Source organism: Meleagris gallopavo, chromosome 10 (assembly GCF_905368555.1).
Source record: "Meleagris gallopavo chromosome 10, MGAL_WU_HG_1.1, whole genome shotgun sequence".
Lineage (NCBI taxonomy): Eukaryota > Metazoa > Chordata > Aves > Galliformes > Phasianidae > Meleagris > Meleagris gallopavo.
In genome coordinates, this window is record NC_139413.1 from 19,522,930 (window position 1) to 19,540,734 (window position 17,805).

At 49.4% G+C, this 17,805-nt stretch overlaps 1 protein-coding gene across 9 annotated transcripts in view; it reads left to right on the forward strand.

Moving 5' to 3' along the window:
- PTPRF (protein tyrosine phosphatase receptor type F) overlaps nucleotides 1–17,805 on the forward strand; it is a 343,189-nt gene that overhangs the window by 274,034 nt on the left and 51,350 nt on the right. For all 9 annotated transcript variants that reach the window (XM_085231921.1, XM_085231920.1, XM_085231924.1 and 6 more), the window contains exons 8-12: nucleotides 5,477–5,746; nucleotides 8,166–8,747; nucleotides 9,249–9,382; nucleotides 10,378–10,522; nucleotides 15,446–15,751. In XM_085231921.1, coding sequence (XP_085088047.1) covers nucleotides 5,477–5,746; nucleotides 8,166–8,747; nucleotides 9,249–9,382; nucleotides 10,378–10,522; nucleotides 15,446–15,751 — 1,437 coding nt within the window. The remainder of the gene's footprint in view (nucleotides 1–5,476; nucleotides 5,747–8,165; nucleotides 8,748–9,248; nucleotides 9,383–10,377; nucleotides 10,523–15,445; nucleotides 15,752–17,805) is intronic.

Genomic DNA, 17,805 nt, shown 5'->3' on the forward strand with positions numbered 1-17,805 from the left:
ATGTTTTTTTTCAAAAGTAGGGTGGGAGTAAGTGCATGCTGCTGTATGTGGGGTCCTTCTCTAACCCAGTACCTCTGCTAGGTGCCCTACCTCTAAACTGCTGCTGCTTTCTGGCCAGAGATCAAGAGCAGACTTTGGAAGTCAGAGTAGCTCCAGCCCTTCACAAGCTACTAGGGGGAGCAGGTCCCTCAGTTCCTCATGTGGCTTTAAGAGTTTTGACTTTCTCAGAGGGAGTAAAACTTGGTTTTGGTCTCAGCTGGAGAAGGACCTGCTTCTCCAGCTGCCCTCCTGCTGTCCCCACGCAGGCGGTGGCCAGCGCTGTGTGTTGGCCAAGGGCCCTTTGTGTGCGTGGTACCGGGGCAGTGTTTCCTCTCCTCATCCATGGAGTTGGGTCTTGCTATTGCTGCTAGGCGAGCAGGGAACTCAGGAGTGGCCTCAGCCGTTCTGGGATGGCCCAGGGAGGCCTTTGGTGACCTGCAGAGTATCTCAAGAGATATCTCCCTCACTGAGGTGCCATGTGGGTTCATCCACAAGTGCTGGAGGAAAGAGATGCTCAGATGGCCATGTGTCCCGGGGTTGCTCCTGGGTAGCACGGTGGGACTCCCTGGCTCCCCTCACACGTGCCATCAGGCAGCTGTGTGAGTTGATCTTATAATCATCACTGGAACAAGTTTTAACAAGTTGTCATAGCAGTTGTTCCACTACGCTGCCTTCACTCTGCCTGGAATGTGCTCTCATTTAGATTGTACAGAGACACAGGGCCCTTGTTGTTTACCAACTAAAAATAGATTTCACGGAGGATAATATTACCTGGGCCCAAGACAACGATGGAAAATGAGAGCAAGGAGGAAAAAGAAAGAAATTAAAACCAAAGCCTAAAGCCTCCCAGATTTCAGTGCATTTGGAGCACCATTGTGATGGTTCAGGTGCCTCTCTGGACAACAATCCTCTGACAGGGCACTGGATGGTTTGGTTGCATGCTTCAGTGGAGGGGAGGCAGCCCAGAATGGATATAAGCCAGCAGGAGCAGGTAATTTCCCATTCCTTCTGTCAACCCCTCCTTCCCGCCCCACCAAAAATAGCCAGGTACGCAAATATTTAATATGAAGACAGAAATTAGTTTCTAAATATTCCAATGGGATTTGCCGTACTTATAATTTGTTTGGTGCTGATAATTACATCTTACGTTTTTTCAGCTTTACTTAAAACTGTGTACTGCTCACCCGTGCATTTAATTATTGCTCTGTGAGTGCTACAAGGTTATTTATTAACAAGTTATTTTATCTTGATACAGTGGATCCTTTCTCTTACTCTCCTCCTTAATGTTGTGTTATTTTCATCAGAGAAATTTCAGAGAGTGAATGCAAATTGCACAGCTCCACAATCTTGCTCTCCCCTACTTTGCTATTAGTATGTCAGTATGCTGAATGCTGATGTGTCTCCAGTGCTGCACCACTGTAATGATATATCCTCTTTTATATGTGGTTGTCAGCACAAATAATTAGACCTAAAAGTTATAGCTGAAATATAATCCAAAAATGGCAAGGCCCTGTTTTGGAAATTGTCTATAAAATGTCAGCACTCAAGGATGCATTGGGAGCATAAATAGTACAGCATTGTTTGAGCACAAGATTAGACTGTAAATGCATTTTTTCTGGTTCCAATTTTTCCTCTCCTGCTGTTGATTCTGTCAATAGATTGTGAGACACCAAAAACCGCCTTTCCATTTGAAGTCCTTCCTTAAAATGATGGCACTAGGGAGAGATGAAAGGTGTCTATGGATGAGTAAACCGTGGAGACTTACGATTGTGGTTGAGGATATCTTAAATTCACTCCTTCCCAACTTGGAAGAGGCGGTGCTGAGGAGAGCAGGAGTTTGAGGCAAGGTGGACGTGAGGCTGGGCTGAGAGCACTGCACACCATGCATCATCCTGCTCACCCAGCCCCCTTTTTGAGCAGAGCTCAGGTGGCTTGTCCTTGGGGCAGAGGAGGAGCAAAAGCGGAGGGAACATCAGTGCCATGCATTTCTGCAAGCTGGAGTCAGGGGTTTTAGCATTGTCACTTGCTCAGCTCCACTGTGGCCAAGACAGCCAGCAGGGAGAAGCAGCTTGGTTTCCCCTTCCCTAGCAGCATCATGCTGTTTCAGAAGCATGGGCATGCTTTCCTGGTGCTGCTGTGTTTCCTTGCTGCATGCCAGCAGTGTCTCAGCATGCCAGAGGGGCTGACAGCACCAGCCTGAGAGCCTTGATCACTTGCATCCATAGCTCAGAGCCTCCGCTCCTTGCAGACAGCAGCAGGGAGGGGGTTCCTGGCTCCCTGGGGGGTAACCTGCAGCGGGAACCTGAGATCTTAGGAAGCAGCCACTCCCATGGTGAAAGGAGCCAGGCAATCGATTGGTGCTCTTTGCTCTCAAGGCAAGGAGTGTGCATGTTAATGCATGCTGAATTATTAACATTTCTCAGTCTCAACCTTTGTGGCCGATGTGTTGCCTGCTGCCCTCCATCCTCACTGCACTGCCCCCAGCAAGCAGGACCCCATCTCCTTGCCATCCTTCTTCCCTGCCCTCTGGGATCCGGGCACAGGCTCAGGTTGCACAGCGCTGGTTTCACTTTGGTTTCTCTGGGAGCACTGTCTGCACAGCACAGCAGCATGGAGCTCTCACACCGCCTGTGCTTGACAATGAATCACACTTTTGACAGTCTGCTGCTTTAACCAAACCTCTGAATTATGCTATTGTCCATTGAAATTGTTCTAATATTCACAGTAATTTTCCCTGTGCTGTTCTTGCAAAGCCTCCAATCCTCCTCCTCAGATCCTGATCCAAAAAGAAGATGAAAAAATAAAAATAAAATTGTAAATTCTTGTCAAGAAAATTTTAATTAAAAGGGAAAATTCATTGCTGCAATAAATGAAGAACAACAAAATTTCCAGGAGCCTTTAAGGTGGCTTCATGGGCTTTGGTTGCCCAAAGATTTGACTTGTAAATTGGACAGAAATTCTGAAGAACACCGCCATTTGAGGGGTTATACTAATTTAAATTATTAGCAGACTCCTGTGCTAGAAGAGCAAGAGACTTAAAGCACTGGCTTGAACCGTAGGAATGTGTTGATGGTGCTCTGCAAGCTGCTGTGTGAGCTCTGCCAGCTCTCACTATAGCTGACAACATCTCCCCTCTCCCTCCGCGCTGGCTGGGATGAGAAGCTGCCATTCATCTCCCTCTGAGAATGGGAGGCCAGCAGAGCCTGTCCCTTCCACTGAACATACTCCTGCCAGTGCAGGAGGACACTGCACTGATGGGACTCAGCGTGTCCCCAGAAAGGTTCTGGGAGCCCATGTGGGTTGTGCTGCCTCTGGTCTCACAGGGATGGGAGACAAAACCTGCTGGTGTAAGCTGGCCTTTAGCCTTCCTGCATGGCATCCAGTTCTCCGACCTCTGCACGTGAGTTACTGTGCACTGTCCCTGCACATCTGTAGCGCTGCTTTCTCTCTGACTCCTGTGGCCTCTGGCGCCTGCTTGCCTGGTGCATGTGCATGAGCGTCCTGTGTGCACCTCTGGCTTTGTCCTCAAAGTTTGCCTCTTTTTTTTATGTTCATATAGCACGGGGGGGGGGGGGGTGGTTGTGGTCCTTGGATGGGGACAGAATTTGAACAGCTGAAATAATTCAACACCATGTTCACTGGAAAATGAGAGCTGACTCTTAACAAACAGTGCTGGGATGCTTTGGTTGGAAATACACGCCATCATGTTAAACCATTGCCATGTCCATCAGGTTAACTCTGTATTCTCATGACTGGGTAGCACCTCAGTATGCTTTCAGTTCTGTCTCGTTTGGGGAGCGCTGCCCCGTCAGTCAGGTAACGCCTCACTGGCAATCACTCATGTAGCCATTGATTTCAGATTTAATAATTGATTAAAAGAAACAACCAGCAAGACTTAGGATTTGGATTTAGACATTAAAACAAGAAAAGCAGGTATCCTTCCCCTGGCTGGGAAGGAGCTAATGAGCACTGTTTTGTCACTGAGACGATGTGTAGTACACACACAGTGTTGACAGCATTGTCTAATTTATCACGAAGTTTTAGCACTGTTGTTCATTCTAGTGTGGGGGTTTCGTCTTCAGTGTATTTCTGCAAGCCTGTTGGTTTGGGGATGAATCATCAAAGGGAGAGCTAGTGAGGTTAGATCTGGGGACAGTCAGCTCAGCAAGTGGCACAGCGTCCTCCGTGGCTCACCGGGCTGGCAGCAGCCTCCTCATCCACAGAGAAATGATGGGCCTGAGCCGGCAGAGCTGAGCCCCTGGGGCCAGCAGTGCATTGCTCCACATCTGCCTTCCACCAGTGCTCGGCTGACCTCACTGGAGGAGGGGAACAGCAGGGAAAGGCCCCTCCAGAGCCAGCCCAGCGGACAGCAGCCCTCCCTTAGGACCACTGTTTGGCAGAGGAGGCTAGAGCAGAGCAGAGTGCTGGGCAGGACACGTTGGAGCAGTTTCCCTTTTTAAACTACAGACTAAAGTGAGCTTGCACAGGGGAGACAAAAGATTCACCGAGCGCACTGGTTTCTCTACCTTTGCTTAAATAGCCCCATAACACTAACCCTGAAGAAGGGGCCTCATTTCTCAGTGTCATTTTCCTGACGGGAGTGCATATGGCAGGCAGCTTTAGAGCTTTATTGTAGCTGAGAGTTGCTTACAAATAAGTCTTGAATGAAATACCAATGAAATACCTAGCAAGGGATTGATATGAAGGGAAGCTATGCAGTGAAATAAGGAGGAATACATCTCCCAAAGCACTGCCACAGAGGTTGGGATGGTTCTGCCAGCCCAGCTCCCTTCTGTCAAAATGGATATGAACTCACATCTGTCAGGATTAGTTCTCTCCTGCCCAGCAAGGTGATCTGTTCAGACCCTGACAATGTCATGCATCTCTGGTGACTGTTTTTTCTGAGCCAAGGTAGAACCTGAGTTACATTTTGAAAGAAATTATATTTTATTTAGCAGCACACGTGCTAATTCAAAAAGAAGCCCTTCTGCTGCCCCTGTCCAAACCCTGTGAGGTTTAGGGGACAGGTTTCTTTACTCTAGAGCTAATAAATGGAGCAGGTAATGCCATTCTGCAGAGCTTCGGTGGGTCCTGCACAGAGAGAGTGTGTGACTGGCATTTGTGCTTGCTCTCTAATTAGAGGGATGTAATTTAAATGGAGGAATGATTCACATTAGTGATATGATTTAAAAATGCCATGTGTGGAGAGAATGGACTGAGCCATCCCATAATGAGTTCTAATAAGACACCAGTGGCCGAGAAAGGAGAGCAAAGCATGCACAATTTGATGAAGCAGTGTACAGCTTTTGCACTCGGTTTTATCTGTCCTGAGGGATAGATAGGCAAAACTTCTGAGTCCCCCTTGCGTACCCCTACAGTTCAACTGAGTGCTGTCTGCTGGTTCCATGCCCTACTAGCTGTCTCCTCCTTGTTTCAGTGCGGCGTGTTGCTCCTCGATTCTCAATCCCTCCGAGCAACCATGAGGTGATGCCTGGAGGGAGCGTGAACCTCACATGCGTGGCAGTAGGTGCCCCGATGCCCTACGTGAAGTGGATGGCTGGCGTGGAGGAGCTGACCAAAGAGGATGAGATGCCCGTCGGCAGGAACGTGCTGGAGCTGAACAACATCATGCAGTCCGCCAACTACACCTGTGTGGCCATCTCTTCCCTCGGCATGATCGAAGCAACGGCCCAGATCACTGTCAAAGGTAGAGTTATTCCTTGTACTTGGGTTTCAAAGATCTAGCCCTTCTCTTGAGTGCTCTGGGCACAGCCAACTGTCTGCACTGTCTTACGAGTTTTCCACCTTGCAAGGGAAGTTCCCAAACCCACAACTTTGGTTTTTTTTCCACTGGCAGTATGTTAGCATTTGGGCTTTGGAGGCCGTTTCATCTCTTTCTATATGCATCTTGTGCCACGTTGTGTCTTGCTATCTCACAGGGAAACCTGACTGGGGCTGTGCTCATCCCAGTGGTTTCGGACTCATATCTGCAGCTGTGGGAACTGCTTGGTGCAGGTGACTGTAGAAGTCTGCATCCGGAGAACCATTTGCACAAATGTTTCCTTTTCTTGTTGCAGTAAGGGTAGGACAAGTAGGTCAGCTCCACCAGTGTGACCTTCCTGTAGGCCTTGCCAGAGTGAGCAATTTTCCTTCTCTGTCAGTTTTCTTTCTTCTCTTACTGCTCTGCATGTTTCCCTCTTAAGTCTTTAAGACATGCTTCCTGCTGCTGTTTCACAGGGAACAGTACTGATGCATGCTGACCACTGGGGACAGGGCAGCCTGCCCAGACAGCTCCCTACAGGGAGGCTGAAGTACGTGTCCTGTCTTTCTCATCCAAGACCAAACAGATTCACGCTATCCCTCTCCTCCTTGCAGCTGATACGTAGCTTGGATTTCTACAGATGGTGTCATCCTTCGAGTCTGTCTGATCTCACAGGCCCCCTCCTGCATTGTAGCCACCTTTAGCACTGAGTCTCTGCTTGAACAAATCACAAAATTGAAACTTAGCCCTCTCTGACCTGATGATGAACAGCAAATTCTCTTTCCCTGGTGCTAGTCAGTGGATGCTTTTAACCTCAGCCACACATTGCTCCCTTTACTCGCAATGCCCGCTACTTGGTGGGTGCTGCTTCACTGTGCTGATGGTTCCCAGTATTTACCCTTTTGTTCCTGGGAAGGCTCTGCTTAGCACCTTTAGCCTCTTGTCTTCCTCCTGGTTTCTCTATCTTGATCTGCACCTTCACTCTGGTCAGCTTGCTGCCTCTGTCTGCAACTCCTTCACCCAGTGTTGCTTCTCCTGTGCTTGTTGGAAAGTAGGCATTTGCAGGGCATATGGGAGAAGCAAGATGATACAACTTTAATTTCAGTGAGTGCATCCAAGGCACCAGACAAGCAAGGCTGCACACCCAAGAGCTGGCAAGAGCCACTCTCACGGCACTCCAAAACCTGAGGGAGGCTGCCAATTTCTTAGTGCTGTAGGAAGTGTCTTGCTTCAGGCTGTAATATTGGGGGAGATGCATCTACCCTCCACAGGTAATGATGTGGTGCCCTTTTGTGGGTTGCATATCCCTGCTTCCTATGCCAGCTCAGCCCTCACTGATTTTCTCAGTGCTTGAGTTGCAGTAGCACTGGAAATGTCATCCTTCACCAGCATTCAGGACAGGCACACTCCTGAGCCTGCCCCCCTCTGCTGCACCACCTAGAACCCGGAAACCTGATGGTTCTGCCAGAAAATGAAGTATTTGGGAGCCTTTATTTGAGCTGAGCATTTTTTCTAGTTCCACCTTGTGCACAGCTGCGTTACAAGTCACTAATGACTTTACCTAGAGTGGATTGTGGGAGGCTTAAACTTACTGTAGACTTTAATTCACTCATTGTCTTAAAGTATTTGTGTACTCCGCAAATCTCGTGCGTGCTTTCTTTCTTTGTTCTTTCGGTAAAATGGCAAATCTGGAAATGTTTGCTTGCAGTAGCTGTGTTCTCATTAACACTTCAGAGATGACAGTGTCACGGAGTTCTTGTGTAACAGTTTGTTGTCTGGTTGCAGTTTGACACACCACCCAGTCAAGTAGTGGATGTGCAAGTTGATGATTTCTCTGGCTGTATCCCTCCTGCATATACTGTAATACTTGCAAGGCATTTCCCACTAACCCATCTAAGAGCATTGTCCATGAACTCCCTGTGGCCTAGGATGCTGTCTCTGAGGAAGCAGCATGGCTCCAGATTACTTGCGGTACTCTGGTTGCTTTACTGTATCCCATTGTAAATCAGCTGTAAACCTGGTTTCTGGGGCCAGCCCAGCCCAGCAAGCACCTTCCCACTGCCAGCTGAACCCCCATGACAGAAACATTCCTGCATCCCCGTTGAATTACCTTTATTTAGCCTGCTGCTGGTAAGTGCGTCAAGCACGTCTAATAACATGATTGCTCTGTTTATCCTTCCATTAAGAACCACTTCAAGCAATATATGGTAATATAAAAATGCATGTTCTAGAGTATGAAATGATTTCTGCCTTTTAAAGAAGAATGTTAATGGGAGGTGGCAGCTCCATTTTTATCCCCGTGCACATTGCAGGGTTTGAACTGACTAAATTATTTAAATCACACCTCTCTGCCTTCCAATTGCAGCGCTGCCAAAACCTCCAACGGAGCCATTAGTGACTGAAACGACAGCCACCAGCGTGACCCTCACCTGGGATTCGGGCAACTCCGACCCCATTTCATATTACGTCATCCAGTACAAGCCCAAATCCTTGGACGGTCAGTTCCAGGAGGTGGACGGTGTGGCAACAACCCGCTATAGCATAGGTGGGCTCAGCCCCTTCTCGGAGTATGAGTTCCGGGTCATTGCAGTTAATAACATTGGCAGGGGTCCCCCCAGCGAGCTGGTTGAGGCTCGGACAGGAGAGCAGGCTCCTTCAAGTCCACCCCTCAAAGTCCAGGCACGGATGCTGAGTGCCAGCACCATGCTGGTCCAGTGGGAGCAGCCGGAGGAGCCAAACGGACAGATCCGAGGGTACCGCGTTTACTACACCACCGACTCGCATCTGCCTTTGAGCATGTGGCAAAAGCACAACACCGATGACAGCCATCTCACCACCGTGGGGAGCCTCATCACAGGGACTACATACAGCATCCGTGTCCTGGCCTTCACTTCCGTGGGCGATGGGCCACCCTCAGACATCATCCAGGTCAAAACGCAGCAAGGGGGTACGTATGGTGTGGGTGCCACAGCTTTGTGCCTACCTCAGTAGTGTGCAGCTCAGCTGCATGTCTGATCTGAACCAGGCATTACAACTGCAGTTGATGCTCAAATGGTTGCTTGTCACAGTGTTATCCCTGCACCCCAGCCATCAGATGGTCCTGGAGAGCTAGTATAAATCCCTGTACAAGTAACACAGCCCTCTCTTTGGTCTGGAGTATGATGTGACACAAGGCCCTTGGATGTGTAACTGTACTGGGGTATGAGTACCCCAGGAGCTGGGACGCCGAGTCAGGGGCTTGCAGTAAGCAAGAGTCCCACTGTCACCTGCCTGGGTTCCAGAGGTGCTTGCTTGTTGGCCAGGATATTCCAAGTACTGGGGAGAAGGAAGAAGGGGAGTCCAGAAGTGGAGGTTAAATCCTCCCAAGGTGAAACACAGTCTCTGTAAAGCAGTGCAACCTCTTTCCAGGCATCTGCCTGCTGGCACTAACTGAGTGTTTTGTCCCCAGTTCCTGCCCAGCCAGCTGACTTCCAGGCAGAGGCTGAGTCTGATACCCGCATCCTGCTGACGTGGCTGCCTGCCTCTCAGGAACGCATTACCAAATATGAGCTGCTGTACTGGGAAGGAGAGGATGGTGTTCAGGTGAGAATCCTATCTGTGCTTCTGCAGCACTTAGGACCAAACATCACAGTTCAGCCACTTGTGCTGGTATGACAATGGGACTATTCAATCACGATGTTTTTTCTGTCCCATAGGCATATGGCAGGGTCCAGCAGCCTTTGTTTGGCCCCTGTTTAAGTGGTCCCAGCAGTGTATGTTGATCCCCAGTTAAGCACCACTAGTAGCTTGGGACAGGAGAAGCTTCAATATGCACTTGGACTCTCCTTGATGTATCTGTACTGTTGGTGTTTTTAAATGCTTACGTGGGCCAGTGGGACATCCAAGTGGGTCTGAAATGGCCTTCAAAATCTGTCTGTAGCTCCTGGACTCTCCAGAGCATCTCAAGAGCAAATTGAGTTGAGAGCACTTCCACATTTACTGTCCTGCTCTACATAAATCAAAATTAGCAATGCCATCAGGACAACACAGTGCGAACTGCTCCATGGCAGTATCTTAGTGTCCTGTGGTCCTCTCCCACTCTCTTGGATTTATAGTGGCAGGAGAGCTACAAGAAATACTGCCCACTGGGTGAAATGTCAGCAAAACCAGCCTTTTGTCAGCACTGTTGAGGTTCATTGAAAGTCCTGAGTGCTCATAGATGAAGGCTTCACTCTGTTTCACAGGCAGACACCGTGTGTTGAAAAGAAACAAATTCCAGTGTCCTGTGCCCCCTGTCTGAACTCTGTAGTTAGAGACAGCATTCCCAGAAAGATGTCATGCACTGAGTGAAGTCTAGACTCTAAGTAGTGTAGCCAAGTGGAGAGATCTGCTTCCTGCAGAGTCCTTGTGTATCACCCAGAAAGCTCAATGCTTTGGAGTCCTGCAGGACTGCAGCAGGTTAGGTAGCATGGCTGTGACTTTTTGGGGGCCAGGATGGGTGATGGGGCTGCTGATCTCCTTGGCGCTGAAGCTGAGCATCAGCTTTTATTTCTTCTCCATCTACACCAAGTAATCTGTGTTTTCTCTTCATTTTGCAGCAAAAGGTGGAGTTTGACCCAACTTCCTCATATGCTGTGGAAGGTCTCAAACCAGACACACTGTACAAGTTCCGGCTGGGTGCCCACTCTGAGCTGGGGGTAGGAGTCTACACCCCAACCGTGGAAGCCAGAACTGCCCAATCCAGTAAGTGTCTCATGCTGCAGTACTGAAGACAAAGTAAAAGCAGTCCAGTTCTCATCACCTGGGCGTGGAGCAGCTCGGTGCCTCTGCCCTTTCGTGACTGCAGGGATGCTGACATATATATTGCTAAGGGGTCTATTGGGGAAAGTCAGCTGAAGTTTTGGATCAGGGCTCTTTGGCAGAGGGGGTGCACCCAAGTGGTAAGTTCTTCCTTTGTGTCCCTTTGATCATGCTGTCTTTCCCTGAGGGTAGATTCATAAAAACTGATGGAGGAGTGAAGCAGACTGGGAAATTGCTTTGGAGAGATTGATTTGAGTGGGCTTGTGCATCTCTATGAATTTACTACCATGCAGGCAAGCTGTCTGGACAGGCAGCATACGGGTGTTTGGCTGGCTCTAAATGTGGCTGTCTACAGACCATAGGTTTTTCACTCCTTCACTCCTCATTCCAGCTGCCTTGCTTCTGCATGCACTCAGTATGGTGGTCCATACACTCAGTAGCAAGGTGAAGCATCCTTTGAGGCCAGATGTGCCTGTGGCTGTCAGGCAGCTGGAGGACTTTGTTTGGGAAGGTAGCTGTCTGCCTGGTTTGTGTGAGCAAATGAGACTGCTGCTTCTGGGACTGCAGCACTAGGGGAAACCAAAACAAGCTGCAGCAGATTTAATAGGGAGGCTAGATAATGAAGTGACCCAGGCAATATCACTTTCATCCTCTCTCTGCCCCATGTGATCACAGAGCTGGAGTTCGCATTGCTCTGATTGGCAGCTCAAAGTGCAGTGCATAAGCAGATTAGGGCTATCAAAGGGCCCTGCGATAAGCTCGTTTTCACTAACGATTTTTGGGCTTGCCATTATGCAAAGAGCATTAAAAAGGGGAAAAAAGACATTTCCGTTTTCACCGTCTGTCGGATTTGCTAGCCATGTGGGGTGAGCAGTTGGCAAAGGCAGACAGCCTTCCCTGCAGGGAGGGTGCCTGCATGCACAGCAGCAGTGAGCCTGAGACGGCCATTAGAAAGGGAGCTCCGGCAGGGAAGAGCAGCTCTGCTCACTATTGGAACGACCTTCTCTTTGAGGGAAACTCAACTTCATTAATATATCAGTTGCAAGGTTTCCTCCACCCCCTTAAGTGAGCTAATGGTGTCTCAGTGCTGCAAGATAGACAGGTATGAAAAAGGAGAGCAGTTCAGATCAAGCAGTTATAGCTACTTAAACACTGAGAACAAGTTCTGAGTATGGGGATTTGTGCACCTATTTCAGATAGCTTTTGTATTGGTAGGCAAAGGCTAAAGCAACTCTTGTGCCACTTAATTTCATCAGTGGATGCTCTTATCCTTGAACACACTTAATAGGAGACAGCTCTGTGTGTAAATGAGTCCTTCAGTCTCACAACAGTCCAAGAAAGAGAAGCCTTTCCTTTATGAACTCCACAAAGCAGACATCTTCCCATGACTTACTACTCCACGCGCTGTCTGCTCACAGGGGATCTCCCAGTGGTCTCTTCTTGAGGTTGTCACCTCACTGGCCAGTGGAGCAGTAGCTCACTGCTTCTTCTGTTCTGTTGTGGAGACAGGTTGGAAAAGATTTAGCCAAAACCCACAGGAATAACTTGAGTTTACCAGTGAAACCCTCCTTACATTGATGACCCTAAGAGTTGTTCAGTTTATCCAAACAGTGAATGGGTCATGGCTTACAGGCTCCTACATGAGGAGATTTCTGATGGCACTCTTTATTTTTAAAAGAAAACTGCTTGTCAGTTACTACTGGGCTGCTCAGTGAGACTCGCAGACCACTGGCTGAGCAGTCCAAGGGCAGAGTGAATTTTTACATTCTGAGGGTCTCAAAGTCAAACAGATCTTTCAAAAGGCTTTGCTTTAGCTCAGCAGAAGTTGTGTGCATGGCACATGACTACTGGGCAGGAATTCTTTGATCTGCACTTAACAACACCTTGTGTTACATGGTTGGATTGGTCCCCTACGGATTTAAAACATATTAATCTAGAAAGACTGTTGCTCCCAGCCACGAACTGGCCTCCTTCCTGCACTCTTCCATCTGGTTGCCCTGAGAAAAGCTGTTAGATCTCAGAGGATGACATGTTCAGGTGGGACACAAACCGCAGGAGCAGCCAAAGAGCCTGTCTTCAGGCTCTATTCCTGGCCCTGACAAACCAGTCACGGGTAAGGCAGGCAGGAGGCACATCATTGCTAATGAGTCACTAATGGGCTGCAGAAAGGTGTCTGTATTGTTGCTGCTGGGCTTTTCTCATGGCATTGCTGCTTAGGAACAGCAGGGAAGCTTGTTGTGGAAGACCAGAGGGATGCGGAGCCCCTCTGCACCCTTCCAGCAGCACAGCTCAGACCTCAGACCCCGAGCAGACAGCTCCTGGGCTGTCTTTCCTGCTAAGCTGCTTGCTTAGCTGCTGGGCCCCTGCAAAAAGTACAAGCAGTGCTTCTCTGAGGGATTGAGGAACACAGGGAGGGGGGGAAGTTTTCCAGGAGCCTGCAGTGCCTCAGGCAAATAGCGTGATGTGGGAGAGGAACGTCAGCTCTGTGCCCATCAGGCCTCACCATTAAAATGCTGTTCCCACTTGAAATATGAAGGTGGATCTTGAGGCTGCCTGTTCCCTAGTGTGAGGAGTAGGTGGGCTGGGTGGGCGCATGGAGCTGCTGTGGGCCAGTGGGGGAGGCCGGTTGGAGCAGCTGAGAGAAAGCAGCTGTTTGCATGGTGCGTGTGTGTGTGTGTGCTGGCTGCCCAGTCTGCTCTTTACTGACCCTGGGTTGGACATTTTCACTCCCTGTGCAGTTTAAGTTGATCCTGCTTGTGTTACCAAGTTTTATTTTGCTTTCTTTAAGTGTTAATCTGAGTTTGTGCCTTGTACATCATGTGTGTGACTCTTACCCAGTCAACAGCCAACATTTGACCTGCCCACGCTGCCACCTAAAGCTGTCTTTGGAAAAGGAGCTCACTGCTGCATCCTGAAGCATGCTGCGGAGGCTCAAAGCCAGAGCAAGCCTGCAGTGAAAGGCTTTGCCTCTGTGCAAACAGTGGCATAGGCTTGCCAAGCTCCTTGTTTCTCAACTGCCCCTCTGAGGGATGCCAGCAGGATCTGTGTCTTTCCCTGAATTCACTCTTGCTGTTGCTTCAGGACTGTGTCTTCCTACTTTCTTGCTACTTCTCTGCTCAATTAACTAAAAGTGTGAGGATTCACGTTCTACTCCCTTCTAGTATACCAGATGGGAAGGCCATTCCCGCTCTACCTCCCTCATGGAGGCAGTTGCTTGCTTCCACACATTGCTGTAGTTTCTCTTCCCTCTGAGCTGATCCCAGCTCTGCCCAGGCACCATCTCTTTGCTGCCTGCTTTCCCTCCAGTGTTCCTCTTCCCAGGCACCAGGGATGCATCCCGCTCCCTGAGCACAGTTGTGGACACTGAGGGTTATGTGTAGCCTGCAGCTGCCTCACGCAGGCCGTGTTCCCAGCAAGCAGATGTCACCAGTGGCATTGAGATGTCCTGCTGTCCCCAGCCTTCCCAGATCTTCGTTTGCTTCCATCCTATGCCCGGCACGCTCTAGGCACAATCATTTGGTGTTCCAGTTATCTGAGGTCCCTTGCTGTGTGAGGTGACACAGGTTGTGTTCACCCATGAGGAGGTAGGCTGTCCCTGTGGCCCCAAGAGCCAAGCTCTGGTGCACAGGTGGCTTAAAGGACTTTAAGCATGGGCACACTCTCTTTCTGCATATATAGATTTCTGGGTGCAGTGAGGTATTGGAAGGAGCCTATCACCCACTGTGGCAAAGTAGAGATGCCTGTACTCCCTTATTGCTTGGCCAGACAGCTTTGTAGCCTTACAGTGTGTGTACAGTGTACAGTGTACACGCTTTTTGGTAGTGGTGTCATGCCCTCTGCTTATGGCTCATTTCCCATGCAAGCACCCAGGGGTGCACCCATCTCTCTCATCACTTCCCCAGCCAGAGGGGCTCCCTCCATTCTCCAGGCTTCTGCCCTTGTGAGAAAAATTCAAGTACAGAACTATTGTTCTGTTGCAAAATTGCCACTACTGTCAGTTGTTATCTCCTTTTCTAGTCCCTCTCTTGTTTCCAACAGTGCTGTGTGGAGAGGACTGAGGTGCACCCACCACCCAGTTCCCGTTCCTCCCACTGAGATCAGTTAGCACTGCTTGGGCTCAGAAATTATCTCAAAGTGCAGGTGGCTTTTCACCTGTGAGGAAACAGGACCTGCCTACCTTCCCCTGTACAGCTGCACAGGCCAGCAAGCTGCTGCGGCAGGTGACCAACATGGCAGGCATGGAGCACTCAGGCCCAGGTACAACACCCATACAAAGCAGCCCAGCCATGCTATCCCTTGTTTTCTACATGGTGCCTGGCTCCATTTGGGCAAGGTGCTGCTCACCACTGACAGCTGAACACGACCAGCCAGCCTCAGTCACCTGCCTTCCCTGCCCTCTGTTGTTTCCTTCACTTGTCTGGAGCAGACTTTTATGCAGTCTGGTGTGTGAGCTTCTCCTTCTGCCATTCTTGCCTTCTGTAGCTTCCTACCTCTTCTGGTTTCCATCTGCTTTGGATCTTCACTGAAAACATCTTCATTCTCCTTATCAGTCTCTCTCTCTTCCTTTATTGTCACTTGTGCTTGGTAAAGTCAGCATCCAGAGCAGCATGGGGAGGAGGTGCTTTCTGGTGCAGAAGAGCCCTTCCGTTTCCATGCTGCTCATCAGGTTTTCAAATCCAAATTGCCCCTAGTGCCATCTCTGATGATCTGAGAGAAAGGCAGGTGGTAGTCCAGGAATCTACTGGCTGCATTTCTACGTGTATGTCCAGTGCTCAGTTGGCTGGGTAACAGTTCCCTGTGCATTTTGGTTTGTCCTTCCACTCATTTCCCTTCATCTCCCTACTTCCTTCATTTATTTATCCCCAGCCCCTTCTGCCCCACCCCAAGAAGTCGAGTGTGTAAGCACCAGCTCCACCACCATCCGGGTAAGTTGGGTGCCACCGCCTGCCCAGAGCCGCAATGGGGTCATCACCCAGTACTCCATTGCGTACCAGGCAGTGGAAGGAGATGACAGCACCAAGCATGTGGTGGATGGCATTGGACGGGAGCACTCCAGCTGGGAGATCAAGGACCTGGAGAAATGGACCGAGTACAAGGTGTGGGTAAGGGCTCACACCGATGTGGGGCCAGGACCGGAGAGCATCCCCGTGCACGTGCGCACTGATGAGGATGGTAGGTGTTACCCGACAGCTCCTTCAGCTACCACCTTGGGGTAACTGGTGCTCCCCTAGATGAGTAGCTCGCAAAGAGGGGAGAGGCAGAGGGGGATGTGCTTCCTCAAACAGGGCTGATGGCTGCTGGGAGCTCCAGGCAGCATCTCCAGGCGTTACAGTGCTTTGTGTGTTTGGCTTCCTAGAGTGTTATGGTGGTGGCTTCCTTTTTCTGTAGCGTGGGTTCTCCCAGCCAGAGGCTGCTCTTGCGTTGTGAGATCAGTGAGACTTAAAGGTTGCTTGTTGACCTGAAATCCAGCACACTAAAAGGGGGAAATGAAATCCATTTGAAACTTGTAGATATCTCAGGAAAGCTGCTTCCCGCCCCGGCTTCCAGGCAAGCCACAGCTTATATAAATCTGCTCTTCCACTCAAGAGCCAGAATATTGCATGTACAGAACACTTTACTGGATACGACAGCTTTAAAGAGAAATTGCTTTGTATTAGCAAGGCTGTCAGTTATGTCATCACGACTTAAGCCATTTCCTTTGAAAGTGCCAGAGCTCAGGATGACAGTAGGAACTTCCATGGCTTCATGCTGACCCCAGAAGCTGCAGATTAAATGGGAGGAGAAAAGAGATGCAGCATCCGGGCAAAGAAAGGGTGATCTCTGCCTTGCCCAGTCAGTGTAACAGATTGGAACCAGGCACGCTACAGTTTCCCTAAATGGGCTACCACTGTCCCCCACGTCTCTGTGGCTCTGGAGGTGGTGTCTGGAAATGCTCGCTGACTGCATTCCTGGGCTGGCAAACACATCTGTGTGTCTCCTGCTGCTGTATTGTTTGCTTCAGTTCTCCTTCTGCAGACTTGTAGCCCAGGGGAAGCTGCTACCCCAGAAATGTCGCAGCAAGCTTCCTCGGTTCGTTTTCGGACACCATGGTTGGACATTGCGGCTCAGCTGTCAGGAGTGATTTCATATCCCTCCGACATGTTGATGCTCAGTAGATAGCCATGAATGAATGAGAAATGCTGAAAACAAATTGAACTTTCCCTCTTGGATGTGGGATGCAGCATGTACCTCCCAGAACAGGGTAACTTCCCCTCTCAGTGAGTATTCCTCGAAACACTGTGCTGCTCACACTCACTTCTTTTCGTGCCCCACAACGTCCCTGTGCTGTGTCCTGCCAAGGCCAACTGCCTTCTGCCAGCAGAGCTTGGCACACAGCTTCTCTGTGGTTCTCAGGGAGGATCATGCTGTTTGCTTGGGCTCCCAGCTGTGTGTGGGGGCAGATGCCTTGCTAGGACAGGAAAGCCCCATGGCTTGTTCCCGGTCACTGCTCTGAGTCAGATTACAGCGTGGGCTGCTCCAGCCAGAAGGTGGTTACCCTTCATGCACAGCCCACTCCGTTCCCATACCTTGAGCTGGCCTCATCACACTAAAATGCCCCATTCCTCCTTTCTGTATTTTATTTAATTATGTACAATTAAGAAGGACATCTGGGGAAAATAATGAATTGCCCTACGGCTTAAAAACTGTGCTTACCTGCTGGGTAGCTGTTTCTTCCCCATCTAGTTGATCGAAATAGCAATGTTCATTATGTCTGCTTGTCAGCTATCCATCCCTAATTATCTAATACTGATTATTCCTTACTGTGCAGAGAATTGGGGCATAGGGGGGTTCCAAACCCCTGGATTTTCCTAGGCAGTGGAGGGTAGAAAGATCTGAGCCCAGGTCCCTCTGTGGGTGTGCTCTGCACCTCCGCCCCTGGCTGCTTCAGATGGAAGGAGCTTTCCAGGAGCAACCAAGAGGCTAATTTTTTAGCATTGACATTTTTGTCACAGTCAATGCAAGAGCAAAAAGTAATAAGGAGGTAATTTTTCCAAATGGTAAATACAGTATAAATACATTTTTAAACGGGCCTCACCTTCCAAGAAAATTGATATTTTCTGGGCAGTGTAATTTTTCATTTTATTATCAAAAAGCATTCAGCTAGCCGTGCATGAAATACAGTCCCTAGAGCTGTCACAGTCCCCACAGGCCCCTTTATCTGACTGAGTTCAGTGAGCGCTGTCTGT